This window comes from Pestalotiopsis fici, assembly GCF_000516985.1.
Source record: "Pestalotiopsis fici W106-1 unplaced genomic scaffold PFICI_Scf_2, whole genome shotgun sequence".
NCBI classification, from domain to species: Eukaryota; Fungi; Ascomycota; class Sordariomycetes; order Amphisphaeriales; family Sporocadaceae; genus Pestalotiopsis; species Pestalotiopsis fici.
In genome coordinates, this window is record NW_006917092.1 from 5,962,917 (window position 1) to 5,979,232 (window position 16,316).

General features: G+C 48.1%; 5 protein-coding genes across 5 annotated transcripts; 2 read left to right on the forward strand and 3 right to left on the reverse strand.

The window, feature by feature from the left end:
- Positions 1 to 208: 208 nt before the first annotated feature.
- PFICI_03981 (uncharacterized protein) lies at positions 209 to 1,233 on the reverse strand (the record flags this gene model as incomplete). The annotated part of the gene is made up of 3 exons (XM_007832562.1): positions 209 to 336; positions 397 to 787; positions 853 to 1,233. 3 exons carry the CDS (start codon positions 1,231 to 1,233, stop codon positions 209 to 211), a joined length of 900 nt encoding a protein of 299 aa, XP_007830753.1.
- Positions 1,234 to 1,944: 711 nt separating this feature from the next.
- Positions 1,945 to 4,063, forward strand: PFICI_03982 (uncharacterized protein; the record flags this gene model as incomplete). The annotated part of the gene is made up of 5 exons (XM_007832563.1): positions 1,945 to 2,589; positions 2,633 to 2,717; positions 2,775 to 3,249; positions 3,311 to 3,482; positions 3,542 to 4,063. 5 exons carry the CDS (start codon positions 1,945 to 1,947, stop codon positions 4,061 to 4,063), a joined length of 1,899 nt encoding a protein of 632 aa, XP_007830754.1.
- Positions 4,064 to 6,072: 2,009 nt separating this feature from the next.
- On the forward strand, positions 6,073 to 7,407 carry PFICI_03983 (uncharacterized protein; the record flags this gene model as incomplete). The annotated part of the gene is made up of 1 exon (XM_007832564.1): positions 6,073 to 7,407. One exon carries the CDS (start codon positions 6,073 to 6,075, stop codon positions 7,405 to 7,407), a length of 1,335 nt encoding a protein of 444 aa, XP_007830755.1.
- A 3,929-nt stretch (positions 7,408 to 11,336) lies between these two features.
- On the reverse strand, positions 11,337 to 12,829 carry PFICI_03984 (uncharacterized protein; the record flags this gene model as incomplete). Its single annotated transcript, XM_007832565.1, has 5 exons — positions 11,337 to 11,455; positions 11,551 to 11,825; positions 11,955 to 12,328; positions 12,428 to 12,547; positions 12,647 to 12,829. The coding sequence occupies 5 exons, from the start codon at positions 12,827 to 12,829 to the stop codon at positions 11,337 to 11,339; spliced, it is 1,071 nt and encodes a 356-aa protein (XP_007830756.1).
- An 898-nt stretch (positions 12,830 to 13,727) lies between these two features.
- On the reverse strand, positions 13,728 to 15,483 carry PFICI_03985 (uncharacterized protein; the record flags this gene model as incomplete). The annotated part of the gene is made up of 4 exons (XM_007832566.1): positions 13,728 to 14,366; positions 14,422 to 14,822; positions 14,942 to 15,158; positions 15,232 to 15,483. The coding sequence occupies 4 exons, from the start codon at positions 15,481 to 15,483 to the stop codon at positions 13,728 to 13,730; spliced, it is 1,509 nt and encodes a 502-aa protein (XP_007830757.1).
- Between the last annotated feature and the right edge of the window lie 833 nt (positions 15,484 to 16,316).

Consider the following 16,316-nt stretch of genomic DNA (forward strand, 5'->3'; position numbering starts at 1 on the left):
CCTATCGGCCTTGTATGCGACCATCAGGAAGCAGTGGGCACTTGGATGAAAAGTTATCTCGCACCAAAATATGTTATGTCAAGGGATGTCTGCTCAACTACAGAAGTCCTGTAGACCCGAAGTGCCATTGAAATTGCAAATTCCAATGTGAGACACAACCAAAGAACAGGCTATGGTGAAGGTGAACACTAATACTATGACATGACTGTCAAATTTCACGAAGGTTCTCTCCCTTGAGGTTTTCCTCCATTCTGGACAGTAGATTTCGGTTGTGATTTTGAACCCAGGTCGAGGTAACTTCTCGCTTCTTTCCATTGTCCTTTTTACCTGTAACGACTAATGTAGCATGGTTAGAAAACCACAATTCATCTTGTGTGATTGGTAGATTTTGATTACCTGTTCGTGCATAATGATAAATCAAGTCGTCCACGTTTCCGATTCTATGACCACACTTCTGAAGGTGTCGTTTCGCCCGGTCTTCACACAATGGGTTCTTGGAAAACACCGGGTTGGGACAATCGTCAGAGGGACACCTCAGAATGTAGTATCCAGATGTATGGATGTTTCGGTACTCGAAGATCCAATAGTTTTTGTTGCGGAGCACGGAGGTTTTGATCGTACCCTGTGTAGTCTTGATGGGTCGCAACCTCGATGGGCGGGGGCGTGAGCAAGGTTTACCCAATGTGTCGTCAGACTCCGTGGTCCGAATATTCGATGCTGACTTTAATGGCGGTGGAGAAAGCTTGGAAAGCAATGGCTTCCTTATTTCAGAACTATCTTCCTGGCACTATCATTTGTTAGCAGGTATTATGTAGAAATACACACATCAGTTCAACAAAATACATGACTCACATTACTCGCATTGTCGAGCAAGTGGCTTGAAAGGGACGTCTCAATAAACGTTTCGCTGCCCCTCTCACATTGCGGTTTATACGAGAATAATATGCCACGAGAAACATGGGTTCCACGTGAATTATCCGGTATTAGGTATCCTTGCCGTAGCTCATCAGCAATATGAGGGTACTGACGGCCGAGTCTTTCAATAATTTCAGTCCTTCGGGACTCGAGATGGTCGCTGTGCGCTTTGAAGGCGTCGACAGCATTGATGGCAGCTTCACGGAACGTCCTGTTAGCTTCCTTCAAGCACTGCTTGACTTCTGTGAGCTCCAGTTCTGCTCGGGCTTTGGCCTCGAATTCTTCTTCGGTCATTTCGTTGTTGGGTGGTTCAGCCATTGTTGAAGCTGCGGAGATGGGTGTAAAGCCCGTACAAGGCAGGCTCGGGGTGTGGTGGGTCGTTATCAGTCCAGAAGAAGCGCTCGAAAATAACTTTTCTGTTCGGGAACTGGAAAAACGGGTGGGGTACTTCTCTGAATTCGCTGTGATGCATTCATAGCGCACCCATGAATTGCCCAGGTAGGTAGAAAGATTGATCGCCCACCAATCATAAATATGCAGGGGCGTTGTTGGTTCGAGTTAACGCCCAACTGCACCGTCGCCCTGTTATGTGATAAGATCATTACTCGTGCGTCGCGTTTTTGGCCCCCAAATACTACACCCTGTCCAAATATTCACGGCTTTCCCTTATTATTGTGTGCGTACGTGTGAATGTCTAGAAGACGCGACAAGTATCACAACCTAGCCGCTCAGTTCGTCGAACTGAGCTTCCACAGCTACGAACCATCGATGGTATCTCATTTCCATCGCGTGTTCCTTTTTAATTCAATTTGACTTTTTATCAAAGTACAATATCTCTGTTCGACATCCATTGTGACACTGACAACAACGCAAAAGAGTTGGTTTACGACCAGACATTATCTTTACCAAAGATGTCCCGATTCCAGGCTGTAAATTCCGCCTCGCACAATGCAAGCTCACTGGAGTCCAAATCTGTGTCCGTATTCTATTATTCGAGCCTTTTACCCAGATATACCACTTGCACTAACCATGAGTCCACTCAGCACACTCGGAATCGACTTCGGCAGCACGAGCACCCGAGCCTTTCTCTGGTGTCCAGAAGAAAACAAGGAGTATTACATCGAGAGCACAAGCAAAGCCAGGAATAATCATCGATTCTCCGCTGGCGACTTTTCGTCGGTTGGCTATCCTTTTGATGACGGCGAAGTCTATCTGGGCCAGAAAATCGATGCTTCTCGGCAGTCAATCTCGCTGAAATACGCCTTCTACGTATTGGCCAATGCACCAGCCGACCTTGCGAGCCAATACCAGGTGTCCGAACCTCTTCGCCGCCGTCAGAGGGAGCCGGATTTCTTGGTTCGGTTACAAGAAGGAATAAGTCAGCTCTTCAATACGATATACCATCGTGTTGTCGAAGTATGCAGAGAGGAGAGGCTCCGAGTCACCACCATTGGCTTATCCGTCCCGTCACAGTGGACCTTGGACTTTATGGACCTTTATCGAGGCATTGTCAGTGACGCATTCAGACACGACCCAAAATCTATCTACTTTGTCACAGAGGTAGAAGCACTTGCACATTTCTTATTCGCAAGGAAGGTGAATCGCTTGATTCCACTGGAGGACAGTGTTCAAAATGCCATTGTGGTAATACTCGATTTCGGGGGCCACACCATGGTTAGTTACCATTGCCCCAAAGCACTTTTGCACCTAATTAAAGCTTCTCCACAAGAACACTTGCACGCTCAAGCTTGTGCATGACTCCAATGGGCTTCCTGCTTTCTATCTAATTGGAGAGCCTGAAGGTGGGACTATTTGCTGTGTGGTAAATTTGACGACTGATGCTGACCCGACGATATTAGGTGTATCAGGAGGGAGCGAGCTATGGGAATTGCTCTTGGTCGAGACGAGTCTGGAAATCTTGCAGCGCGAACATAATATCGTGCCATCTGGTGCGAATAGACAAAAACTTCTCGATTCGATCAATAATGCCAAATACGAACTGGGACCACAGTACGAGAACAAGGATTTTGATCATATTGTTCGAGACGGCAAGAAGGATTACATGATTGGTCTTGATGAGTCATGTGTAACAAACTGTTTTGACAAAGCCCTCAGAAAGCCCCTGGCTTTGGCCGCTACCCGAATCAGAGATGCTGCAACAACTCTGAAGCTGGACAATCAGATTGATGCTCCGGATATTATGCTTAAACCACGAGTCATTTTGTCCGGGGGTACCGCAAGCCATCAGGGTCTTGCAAGAATGATCGAGGACATATGCCGCAGAAACGGGCTTGATAAGCACGTTGCAACGGACGATATCAGAATCCATTACGAGTAAGATTGCTCTTCCCAAAGATATGTCTCAAAGGGGGAAAATCACTAACTGAAACACCAGCTCTGTGAAAATTGCCAGCGGTGCTGCATTTGCTGTTGCCTCTTCCCTGACAGTGGAGAAGTTCTTGCAAAGAGGTGCAGCTTTCGGTCTCCAGATGCGACAGCCGGTGAATCCGGGCAGTACGGAGTCAGAGCATAAATGGGACAATACAGCATATTTTCTGTGGAGCTTGGTCAGTCTATTCGTTCATATGACATCCTTTATTCAATATAAAGTCTTACTTATTCTCAGCGGAAGCCGAATCAACCGCTTGACATTTTTGTTACGGGAAGAGACGAACTGAAGATTATTTGTGACCCATTCTTCGAAAAAGAACATGGGAACCAAAAGAAAGAATTGCACTATGACAAGTGTTACGACTTTGTTTCCCTCGGACGACCTACCAAAGGAACCTGGACCTTTTCATTGGACCTAGTTGGTGAAGATGATAAGATACGGCTAATCATCCGCACATCGAGGCAATTTGGCAATTCGAGACCGCAGTCATACGAACCTGTCGGCCTTTTATTGCACTATAATCGAGGTAGTAACAGTATACATCCTGGTAGGGAATCCTGTGACTCTACCGAGGATCCAGACATCTTGGCCCTCAAGTACTATCCGGAACGTGTACGAGAGCAGGAGCAAGATACACGAGATCTTGTGGTCCCTGGCACACGACGTATGGTTGCTCGCCGAGGGAGGAGTCGGAAGATGCCTCGATCCACCACTTTCCCGGACAGGGTAGCTCGACGGGGGGCGCGCCGCTGTTAAATCGGTGTACGAATAGAGGGGGTGGGGGGTTTTCAAGTATTGTACTTGCATCATTGTCGATAATGCAGATTGAGTGTCTGCACCAGAAGTTTCAAATCAAATGTTTCATTATTGTTGACTTGAAATATTCAGAGTAGTGTGTGCTGCGTGGCTGCTGTCTGCGTACGAATATGGTATCCATGCCGCCGTGCATAATGACGGATCTGTAGTTGAAGTTTAAGTACGACGCAGCCTCATCAGATCCAATCTTCTGATTTATGCTCTCGTCATGGTCAAGTACTTTAAGTAGGCAGTGGCAAGGTAGTCAGCCATCTCAGTCTGATGTGCCTAAGCCAGGAGGGACCTGACAAGACTATATTGCCCTATTAGCCTAGCTACCAGTGTGGAGCTTCACATGTTGGTCTGCTGGCGCAGTGACCAGATACGACAGATTGATATGCCCAAGGAAACATACTCCTTCTGGGCGACAGTGTGCATCGATACCTTCCATGACGAGTTTGACTCTCCAAGACAGATTCTAAGCTACATGTATGCAAGTATTAAAACCTAACTCACTAGCTGAAGGATCTCGCATCTCCGGCCTGCTCGAAAGCTATAGCCATGAACGGTAACCTATTGGTGCAAGTGTCGTCGAATATGCCAATCAAAGAACGCGCGACCATGTTGCCATATTCAAACACTCGGGATTATTGGAAAGCACTGTCGAAGTGACAATGGGCAAGACGAAAGCTTCCGAGGTAGCCAGGGCAGAGGGCACCCAGAAATGCGAGGATCTACCGCGCTCATGCGACTCATTGTCAGAAGCTACAATGGGCTTGGCACCGAGATGAATCATAAGCTGAGATACTAAAGCCATACAGGGACCAACATAGAAAAGTGAATGACAAAGGTTGTATCTTTATTCAGCCCAATCGGTTCATAGGTTGGTGGGAATTCTCATTGATACTAGGCTGCGAAGAGAAGCTGCTAGAGGTGTTGACACGGGTCCATCAGGGCCACTACTCATTCAATCATATTTGCTTTATATTGCACGACACCCTAGTAGTATAAATGATATCTCGCGACAAACCAGGCAATGTAAAGTCTTCGGCGCTAAGTTGTGCTTGTTAGGACACATGAAGATCAAATATTAAGTGGAGGTCGCCATGAGAGACGAGAAAGCATGTATATAGGGGTGATGGAAAGCTGCCAGCCGCCACTTGATCGTAGCCTTGATTCCTCTCAACAGCCCAGAAGCAAAAGAAACAGATAGCAAGCATATCTTGCAGGCGAAGCCGTAGTATCGCAATGAAAGGCACTTTCTCTCTCAAAACACCCGTGATCGACAAAACAAGCTCTGCCGAACTACTGTACTAGAGGCGATCAGCTTCACACTCCGCTAGTACCAATGGGCCCAGATATGCTATGTTTACGTTACGGATGTGTGGATAGGTAGGCAGCAATTGGATTAACGAGCCGGCCCATCCGCGTGGCAGTCGGGGTCTGAGAAAATTGAGTGATTTATCCGAGAAAGTGCCGTACAAGGATATTAGGTGCGTGTGAGCCAGAAAAGGGTGCTTATTGCCACTGACTCAACCACCGGTTCCTGTCGTGCAGGAAACGGATCTCGCACTCCAAACCCTTTCGTTCACCTTCCATCTAAGAGATCATGTAGTCCTGGACAACTACATAGCTCATAGTTAGTTCTTGGCGTTTTGATACTGCACAAAAAGTGGACTGATGCATCAATCTATTCATGCCAAGGCCTTGGGCCTCGGCCAAGACAACGGCATCTACTGAACCTCCACGCAATGCTGTGTCCTGAAACTAGCAACCGAACCATGTTTCCATGTATTTCTGGCTTCCTTAGACACCCGGGCGCCTGGTTTCAAGTGATTCCAACTTGATCGACTGTGCATTTCAATTTCCTTCTGCGTCCTAACATCTTTCTCCTTCAGAATAGCTTCATTTTCACTTGACTCTTTAATTCATGCGAACCCCACTGACCTCCGTCAGTGCCTAGGCATATAATGATGGAAAATTCTTTCAAAGTTGCAATCATTGGTGGAGGCCTTTGTGGTCTAGCCCTTGCCATTGCTCTTCAGGAACGAAACGTTCCATTCATGCTCTACGAATCCCGAAGCTCATTCACTGAGATTGGCGCCGGCCTCACATTGAACGCCCCGGCATTACAATCACTCTCGCTCATCAAGCCAGCCTTAGGCGAAGCCGTGATCCAAATGGCAACGCGCAGCTTACCTCCCTACGAAGTCAGCACGATGCATATCCGTTATGGGGCAGATCTGAGAGACCATAAAGAAGGCGACGTCATCTTCGAGCTGGCATCACCACCGCCTGGGATGCTGTTTGTTCATAGGCAAGACGTCCTCTCGCTACTTGTTGAGGCACTTGATCCTGAAAATGCCAGACTCAATAAAAAGTTTGTCAGTTATCGTCAAAGAGACGATGGATTGGTTGATATTTATTTCGCCGATGGCAGTGAAGAGACTGCCAATATGCTCGTCGCGTGCGATGGAATACATTCCCGTGTGCGAGAAGTCATGTTTGGCAAGGATAACCCCATCAGTAAACCTCATTTCAATGGCGAGGGTGGGTATCGTGGTGTAATCCCAATGGAGAAGCTTGAGAAGTCTTTGGGTGATGAAGCTCATCAAAGCCAGTTACTTCTCGGTCCAGGAGGCTTTCTTCTATACTATCCGGTTTCTGGCGGCAAGAATGTCAACTGTGCCGCATGGTTCAAGAATGACGACTGGGATTGCGAGGATTGGGTTGTGCCTGGCAATAAGGAGCAATTTGAATCCCAGTACAAGTCATGGGGCTCAACCGCTCGAAAAATTCTGGACTCTTTTGACAGAGAAAAACTGATGTTTTGGACTATCCATCACTTTGTGCATCAGCCCGATTCCTTCCATGATTCACGTGTCATTCTGCTCGGCGATGCAGCACACGCCATGGCGCCACATCAAGGGGCGGGGGCGGGACAGGGGGTAGAGGATGCCATTGTATTTGCTGAGGTATTGGATTCAATGATTCGAAAAACTCGTGGCTCGGACAACAACGGAAATGAAAGTCACATGACACTGGCTCCAACAGCCGGCAGTATAGCGGCTGCATTGCAAGCAGTTGAAAATACCAGGAAACCTCGTTTCCTTGAAGTCCAACGAATGAGCACAGCCGCAGGGAAACGTTGGGCAGAGTTCTATGATCAAGTCATGGAAGGAGAGGAGTTGTCAACTTGGGTGCAATCTGCGAAAGACCAATTGGCTTGGATTTTTGGCGTAGATATGGCAAACGATGTAAACATCGCCATAGCACGGTTTCATGAATTGGTGGCAATGAGCTAAGGGCGCATTGATGGTTTTAGTAAAACGGCAGTGTGGGTTTACGTCAGGCGAATCTGCTCTGGCAAGTCACTCTTCTGTTCACATCCTAAAGGCCCAGTAACAACCGTGGAAGATTGTCGCAAAGCCGTTCCGCTGACATTGATACTAACGAAAAGCATGGCATCTACTTGGGATCTTAGTTACAACTCAGTTCATTATCTCTTGATAGAGCATTATATATTATCACTTTCTAAGAGCTTAAACCACTTTGCGAGTAGAGCAAATATCTTGTATCGAATTTACCAATCTCTGGCATTGTTTTGATACCGCGTTATGCTTGCAATCGGGCGGACATTGAAATAATGGACGTTCAAATGCGTCATACTAGCCAGGGAAACCAAAAAAAATAGATAGGCTTTAAGCTTACTTGTTAGGTAATAACACCGGAGGCTAGTGTGAGACCCTAGATTTCAGGCATGTCGTGTATTGGACAGGGCCTGTTTCGATGCCCACATTATCAGGCACTCGAATCATATCATTGCGCCCACTTATTTGGATGAACGATCCAATTAGTCAATATATATATATATCTGCGACTCCCATGTATTCAATCTTCACTTTCTCTCCCTGGATACATTATTCTTTTTTTCAGCTCCTCGCCCCATCCACCGGCCACAGTAAGATACGCCGTAGGCTTTGCGGCGCAGCAGTATCCACCAGTCCCAGGCACACCGAGGCTAAGATGTCAGCACGGGGTTGGCCGGAACAAGCGGCAGAACACCAGTCGCTCCTTGATGAGGACAACTTGCAAGAAGAGCCTCGTCGTATGTCGCCGGTCATAGATGCCACGGATGCGACCACTTCTGGTGGTGGTGCTCAGCGTCGGTCCCCAGTCCGGAATCACATCACAGGGATCAAGCGGCAGCATTTTACGTAAGGTCCACTCTGATCGAGATGGAATCGATGCTGACATTTCGGAAATAGTCCTATTTTCATAACGCTTTGCACTATGATGCTTCACCCAATCCTTCAATTTGCTGGTGTGGACAAAGCAGCCGACGTTGCGCTTATATTTAACTACTTTGCAATGCTTATCCACATGGCTGTATTGTCCCGCGCGGGCGAGCTGTAGTAGATTAGGTATCTAGGCATGGGCGGATATTGGAAACTGCCATTGTACAGACTGCCGGGAATGTCTTCGAAAATGGCAAAATGATAGCATGGGATCATATGTACCCTGTTGAACTCAGCCCGGCTTCTCTATGTCAGCGTGTATGCGAGATTCTGCAAGATTCGAAGATATCCACATCACACTTTCATGTGGTCAAGTGGAATTAGATGAGAACGCGATCTGGAAAAAGGAAAAATTATAATGAAAAGTACTTTACTGCGCTCTGACGTATTAGCTCTGACCATTTCTGTTGTAGAGCTAATGTTGACTGTCTTTCCGGCAGGCGATAGCTGAAAGATCACCTCGTGTCCGTTCTCGCTAGGAAGTGATACTGAGGGATGGACATGTCATTGGCTTTGCCGTCAATTTCAAAGTTCTCCAGTGGCATACGGGAGAAACGTCCTAATAAGGGCCTCATTTCCCTTCTTGGAAGCATGGGGCAATGATGTGAAGCCCCTGAAATCTTTGGTGTTGACATTGATTCCGTTGATGGCAAGAAGCATCTGCACAGCGGTCTCGTGTTCCTACTCACCAGCCAGCGATAAAGCCGTTTCACCGCAACTTCCTGTTCCGTTGATTACAATATCATATTTGCCAGCAGTTAGAAAAAGCTTCACCACAGGCTCAATGGCTCTGTTGTTTAGACTTGCATGTGGAGTGATATATCTGTGGAGTGTTGAAATCCAAGTTTCATAATCTTCTTCTATCATGGTATTAACCGTTTGGCCCTATCGACAGGCATACGGAAAAACAACTTTCGCACGTATACTGCCGCGATAGCCTCTGCATACCTGTCCCACAATGTGTTCTTGTTAGAGTCGCAGTAGTGCGATAGACCACGAATGATGAGGCATGGAAGTTGGTAAGTGCGCCTGCTGCTTCGGCGCGGAAGCAGAGGCGATGTCTGTCTGCCAAGGTGTCTCTTAATACGCCGCTACCCATAAAGAGTTCACCCAACGCAATTGTGCCTGGATGCACAAGAACACAATTACCAGCATATCTACGGTCTCTAAAGATATAATTGGATTCACATCCAGAACTATTACAATGGAGCCCTGGATCTCTGTGAACGCAGTCTGGTCGATGAAGAAGATCACCTTCTGATCTAAAAGAATCGTACAGGTCTGGACTGGAGGACTTATTGCTCCGACGCCCTTTTACGCTACAATTGATTTATGGTGGTTCTAATGCCGACCGATGATTGTTCATCCTCCACTGCTGCCAAGTCTTGTGTCGCATTGAACAGTATAGCCGGCTGTGGTGCTATGAAATCAGTCTGCTCGAAGCGCTTTGCCCTGGTCTTATTGTTACTAAACTGAATTGTGCCTGGGTGTACTTTGGAGGTTCGCTCACGAAGACGTGTCCAAGGTAGATTGGTCCTTTGTCCGTCTGAGCCAGGATGTCTCAATCAATACCTACAAAACTGAAGAGACTTCAAATTGTGAAAAGTGATGTGTATCTGTGAAGCGACCGCCGCTGCTGAATTGTTGCGGATGACATTGGGCACAGCAATTGCCAATAACGACATGGTGGTCAGCAATGCTACCAAGCGCGTAGAGGTTCTCCTCACCCGGCAACTAGGCGAGCTAGGCTTTGCTAGCTTCTGGCAGTACTATGTAGTAGGGCGGTGGAGTAAGCAGCTGAACCAATCAACATCGAGAGAAGTTCTGAAGGCTTCAGAACTTCTCTCGATGTTAATTGGCTTATTTAGGTGGGACGGAAGAGCAGGGCAGTAAACCAATAAGAATCGAGCTATGGTCGTGCTCTGAATTATAACTCTGTTTTTCTTGGGGCGGGAAGGGATCAACCCGTGGCCTCTTGAAAGGAGTGATTTACCACCGGGACCGGTAGACCGATGAGTGACGCAAGGTCTTGTGTCTCAATTCGACCTTTTGACATGAGAGTTCCCTCCGTTTCATAATCTGCCTTTGAGAAATTTGCACCGGCTTATTTGTACCCATTCGAAAGACACATTGCCAGAGCCAGAGAGCTTCGAGCTCCTCGTCGCAGAGCTCGTCGAAGTTCAGCTCGTGTGGCGAAGATCGAAATGCTTTTTCACAGTCGTTTCAAAGCCCGGCTCTGTCCGGGCTGCTCGTGTATTAAAATTGGTGCATCATCTGAAGGCGAGGTGGAACATTGACACTGCGAGTCGGGCAGCGAACAGGAAAGTGATGGCAATGCACCCTAGAGCGCAGAACCTGGAATTTCTCTTCTGATTTAAGACAGAAGGCATTCTGATGCTAGCAAAGTTTCCAATGCTGAGTTGTCTTTGCGTAAAGCCCAGGCTAGATTGTGAAGCAACGCCCTGGAGGTCTTCCCACCCTCAACTTCATCGTCGGGCGCTTCTCCATACATGTTGTCGTACTGCTGCAGTCGTTACCCGCCACAGATCACCTGCTCGGGTATATAGTTGGCTCTTTAGCACCTCTCTTTTGTAGATTACATAGATCAACTAAGACATCTTTCTCTGCTTATTAGATCACATGTTGCCCTTCACATGTTGGCTGGGGTGAAATTTGGCACATAATTAAATTCAACGTGACTTATCAAAGCGACGGAATGAGTTAGCTATTCATGTCCGAGACAGCGATAGCGGTATTCTTTTCTGTGCATGTTGCATTGCGCTCAAGGGCTCAGAAAATATTCATGCATTAACAATCACTTTCTCATTAAGCTGTCTCGGAGAATTCATTCACCATCTATGGACCATAACTTATTCCGGGGTCAGTCAACGAAACAGACTGTATTAGCGCGCCGTGATATATTCTCGCTGACCAGGTCAATCATGAAAGGGACTTCCAGATTCCTTCCGTTTCACTTCCGTCTGCAAATTGAACTCCTTGGTGACACTTATACCACTGATGCCGGCCTCATAGGTGGATCTGGATTCCGGAGCCGCTATCCGAATGAAAAACAATGACATCAGCATACCCATTATTTGACATGGCACGTGGGGTTTGCGGGAAAGGCGTGCACGTGGCAAGTGTACTTACCATCAATGTTGACAAGCGGGTACTCCCCATCCGCAATCCGACGAAATTGACTACCGCTACTCGTGGTCAAGGTGGACTTTTTGACCGTGGTGGTCAACAAGGACGAGTTGAAGATGCGCTTAAAGGCAGGGCCGAGGATGGGCAGGTTGGCGTTGATGATGCCGAGTATGGGCACCATGGACGAGAGAAGCGTAATCTTCGAAAAGGTATACGTGATGTCGGCCGGGTCCAGTTCGAAAAAGTACTTGATGCGAACCGAGGTGATGGCAATGATCCTAGATGGTGGGAAAAGCCACGTCTGAGTAAACATGCCAACAAACAACAACAACAATAACCAGGTCCACTTTTGACAGCAAGTGAGTGGGTAGGATTATGTGGATGAATACTATGAAAAAAAAACTCACCCAAATCCAAGGCCAAAGACAAACGTCAGGGCAATCTTCTTGGGCGTAGGAAGCTGGAGACCCCACAACACGGGCATTGGGAGCAACAAGATGATCACATCAATTGTCAGATCGGTGGACGCGAGCACAATGTACATGAGTATGCTGTTGCCGCACTCGCCGGGCGTCTCGGGTAGCCATGACTTTTGCACGGGCCGGCAGAAGAAGAGGTCGGAGAAGAAGGCCGCGCACCAAAAGGCAACGACGAGGGCTATTACCCCATAGACGACGCGGCAAAAGGTGTTGTGGCGAAAGATGGACGCGTAAAAATGTAGGATGGACGTCTTGACCAGGGCGACGAGCGTGAGCCACATGAGATCAATAGCAACCACGAGCTAGTTCAGCTCTTTCATTAGCAAAACTATGCTCCAGCTTGGACCAAGGTATCATCCGTTATGGTGCCGATCAAATGGTGTTAAAAAAACACAACTTACCTTTCGGAACAGGACGATCATCTCTGGACCCGCAACCCGTTCGATCTCGTCGGCGTGGAGTCCGAGTCCACATTTCAAGACGAGGATCATTGCAATGATATAACGGATCACCAAGAGCGTCTAACATTATCCGCCCATGTTAGCACGTAGTTTCAGTTGGTAAATAGCGTGCAAGTAATGGGTAATGATACATGGGGGGAAAATTGGTAGATCACTCACCAGAGCCGCAATGATAAGAACATCATTGATCTGCAAAGACGCTCGGATGAGGTGCCTGGACCACAACCTTAGCCCGGTGGTGAGGATGGCTAGAGCCACAAAGACGGTTTCAACGCCAAGGTCAGCTTTTCCAGCGGCATTGACCGGTAGCTCGCCCAGCAGAGTTTCTGAACGCGACTCCATGGTGAGAAGATGGAGATGTCAGAGAAAGGACGGGGCCAAGACCGAAAGGAAAGACGACGACACATCACGGATAGATATCTGGATACTTGAAAGCCGACGACATTGCGGAAGAAAGATGGAACAAAATAAGATGTCTTTGATACCCTGTCTATGGAAAGGGGACTTTGCATGAGCTATGCAACAGTAGCAATGAAAGCGAGACCTGATATTTCTAAATCTATGAGCAAGCCTTGTTTCACTCGAGTCAGATCTCACAAGGCAGGGTATACCGTCACATAAAAACGGCAGATGGGCATCAAGGATTCCTGTCTATTATTTCCCAATTTCAACGCTGGCGCACCATGCACCAAGCCCAAGCCCACCCCGGACCGTAGCGATCGGCACTCGGGAACGTACATGACCAATAGTTTGACCGGGGGAGCCCGCTTCTTACCTGTAAGCAGACAATATCTGTACGATTCCTGCTGAGTAGAGGCGATCTAGCCCCAGGAACGGGCAAGTGAGTGAGATGAGGCATGCGACTTTGGACCCATTTGTTTTCCATGTTGCGATCTTTTGCGATGCGCTCTGTTGTGCAACCCCGGACTCCGAAATTCCTGATCTACTTCCGACTTCAATAGTGCAGGCTGGAAAGCAAGGCAAGAGATGGAGAAATCAACCGATTCCCCTGCGCAAATAATAGTGCATCCGGTATTATGTAGGTAGGATTGTGCAAACATGATTGGTCATGTTTTGGGTCCCGCTCTATAAGCCGAGTCACCCCGTTATTGCTCTTGATTGAGGTTCCCACTCACCAACGGTGCAATGCAACCCAGCTGACCGGTTCTCCTCGGGAAAAAGCAAATACATACCATCAAACATGTCATTTTTCTCCCCCCTCACAGTCACAATGATGCATTTACGCTATGGGCGCGTAGAAGCTGAACCGACGTTGCGGATCATACTTGTCCTTGACGGCCAACAACTTGTCCTGTCGCCACTGTTCGTATCCGTACCAACTCTGCTTGCCCTCGTCTCCAGCCGCATAATTCACATAGGCGTGAAGTTCTGTTTGGTTGGTAGCCTGATAGACAATATCGCGAAGCTGATTTCCTAGATCAATGGCCTTCTGGTCCAGTTCAGCACTAGTAGAGTTCCAGTGCATGACTGGGGCAAACAAGAGATTGTCGTCACGGTGAGCGAAAGCAGTCGTCTCGCTGGACACAGCTTTGACGCCGGCTAGAGAGTAGCCCTCGATCAACATGAAACCACCGTTGAGTTCTGGAGTCTCGATGCTGGCAGCTGCGTAGGCGTCATACACTTTGCGCATGGCCTGCGGATCATATGTCTTGATGTCGATAGGGAATCGCATGTTAGAGATGCCCGTGTGCTGGCACGGACCGGCTGTGTTATCCATACCGGTCCAGACAGGTAAGTCCAGATAGTTGCCACTGCCAGCATCTGTCGCGACAGGACCCAGGTCGTGGAATGGTTGCGTGTAGTTTGAATCGATAGACGTAGCACCCTCCTTGAGAATCCAGAATAAAGTGGTAGGGCCCTGAAATTCATTAGTTTCAGTTCGGAACTGGTACAGCTAATGATTATCGACGTACCGTGGCATCAACTGTAGCATCATTGTAGAAGAATCCATAATGGATAATATCAACAGGAGCATCAGTTGCATTGTTGGGAATAACAGTGTTGATAGTCTCGTAGAACTCTTCAACTTTGTCACTCGCAAAAGTAAACATTTCGTACGCCCAGTCACTATACTCGATATCATAGACTTTGACCTCGACCGAAGTCACGATGCCGAAGTTGTGTCCTGCACCTCGAATGGCCCACCAGAGATCGGGGTCGGTCGCTTCATTGATAGTCTGCAGGCTGCCATTTGCAAACACAATGTTCATGGAGAGGAATTGATCTGCAACGAGCCCATGGCGACCTTGAAGCCATCCATGGCCACCGCCCAGGCCTGGTCCTAGGAGACTGGTGCATTCGCATCCTCCAGTGACTGCAAAATTAATATGATTAGTAAAGAAAGCGAGACATGATGTTAAGAAAAGAAAAGTCGCGTAGTGAAACAGGCAGGTGTTTTTTTTTGGGATGTGTCGAATTGAAAAGCAAGTTTACCTGTTTGCTTTGATGCATCCCAGAGGGTATCCAAGACTTTTTTAGACAGAGAGCCTCCTCCAATTCGAGCCGAATCGCCGCTTTCGGATATGGTAATATTGTTTAGCTGGTCCATCCAGATTTCAATGCCGGTCTGCATCTGACCAATAGAAGTGATGGCGCCATGTTTGCCGGAAATAGCAAGAAACGGCAAATTGAATTGATTGGCGAACTTGACCTATGATGTGATCGACACGTTAGCCTCACTCTCAAGAGCCGCGAGATTGCATCGACCTAGTATATAGACTTACCGTCTCGGCAACATCCTCCTCGGTACTGGGAACAACGACAAGATTGACCACGGGTGCGTCAAAGGCAGACCATCGAGTGGTTGCATTTATGAATCCGCTGGATCCAGGTTCATACAGGATGGCACCTGCGGAAAGTCTGGAGCCCAGATCTGTTCCATTGCCAGCTACCAGCGCATGCGACCAGTCACTTAAACCGGTGTTTCGGCACACGGCGGTGGCGGCCCAAGCGGATACCGCAGAGAGGACCTCCATCTTGAAGTGCCTTGATGGGCGAGAAAAAAGATTGATGAACCCCATCTGTCTTGACAGAAAGAGGAGCCCGAAAAAAATATGGCTCGGCTCTTTTCAAGTAGATGATGTCGTACAAACTCGTTACTGCGGGCCGAGATCTGTGGACTCGCGACAATGTCTGACCACCAACAGTTTCTATGGAAATCTGGTGGGGGCGTGAGATGTCAGATACTACTGCTGTAGTATGATGTCTGTTTGGCGGTTGTGGGCAGCGGAGCCACGTGCGTGCGTGCAGTCAGTCGTGCTACTGTGTATCCGACGGGGTTGATCGCTATGTCTGTGTGTATGCAAGAAATATCGAGATGCAGTCAGCAACGTCTTGATTTTTGGTTGGACAAGACCACACTAGGAAATCTTGACTGCACGCGATCGACGTGGTTGGGTGAAGGCGCAAACAAAAGAGACCGCTGCCCACCTCCATCTCGCCATGAAAGCATGGTCATCTCATTTCATTCCCCTGATATCCCGTAAGCAGCCAACAGCAGCATTACGACGTGCTTATCCGAGATGCAAGCCGAGAGCCTATGCACCTCCTCCCCATAATAGTATACGATATATACACGTTATTGCCATGTTGCTTTCATCGCGGACCGACTACGGGTACGGGCGGGATGGGATGGGAAGGGATGGGAGAGCATGCATGGCGGGCGGGCAGCAGCCATGAGTGCGAAGGAAGCAAATCCATGTGGGGAGCACGAGGGGAGCAAGGGAACGAATGGAGGGTGACCGGTACGGTAGAACAGGAGGGAAATGAATGCGAATGCAACTTGATCAGCGCTGCAAAGTTGTGTAAA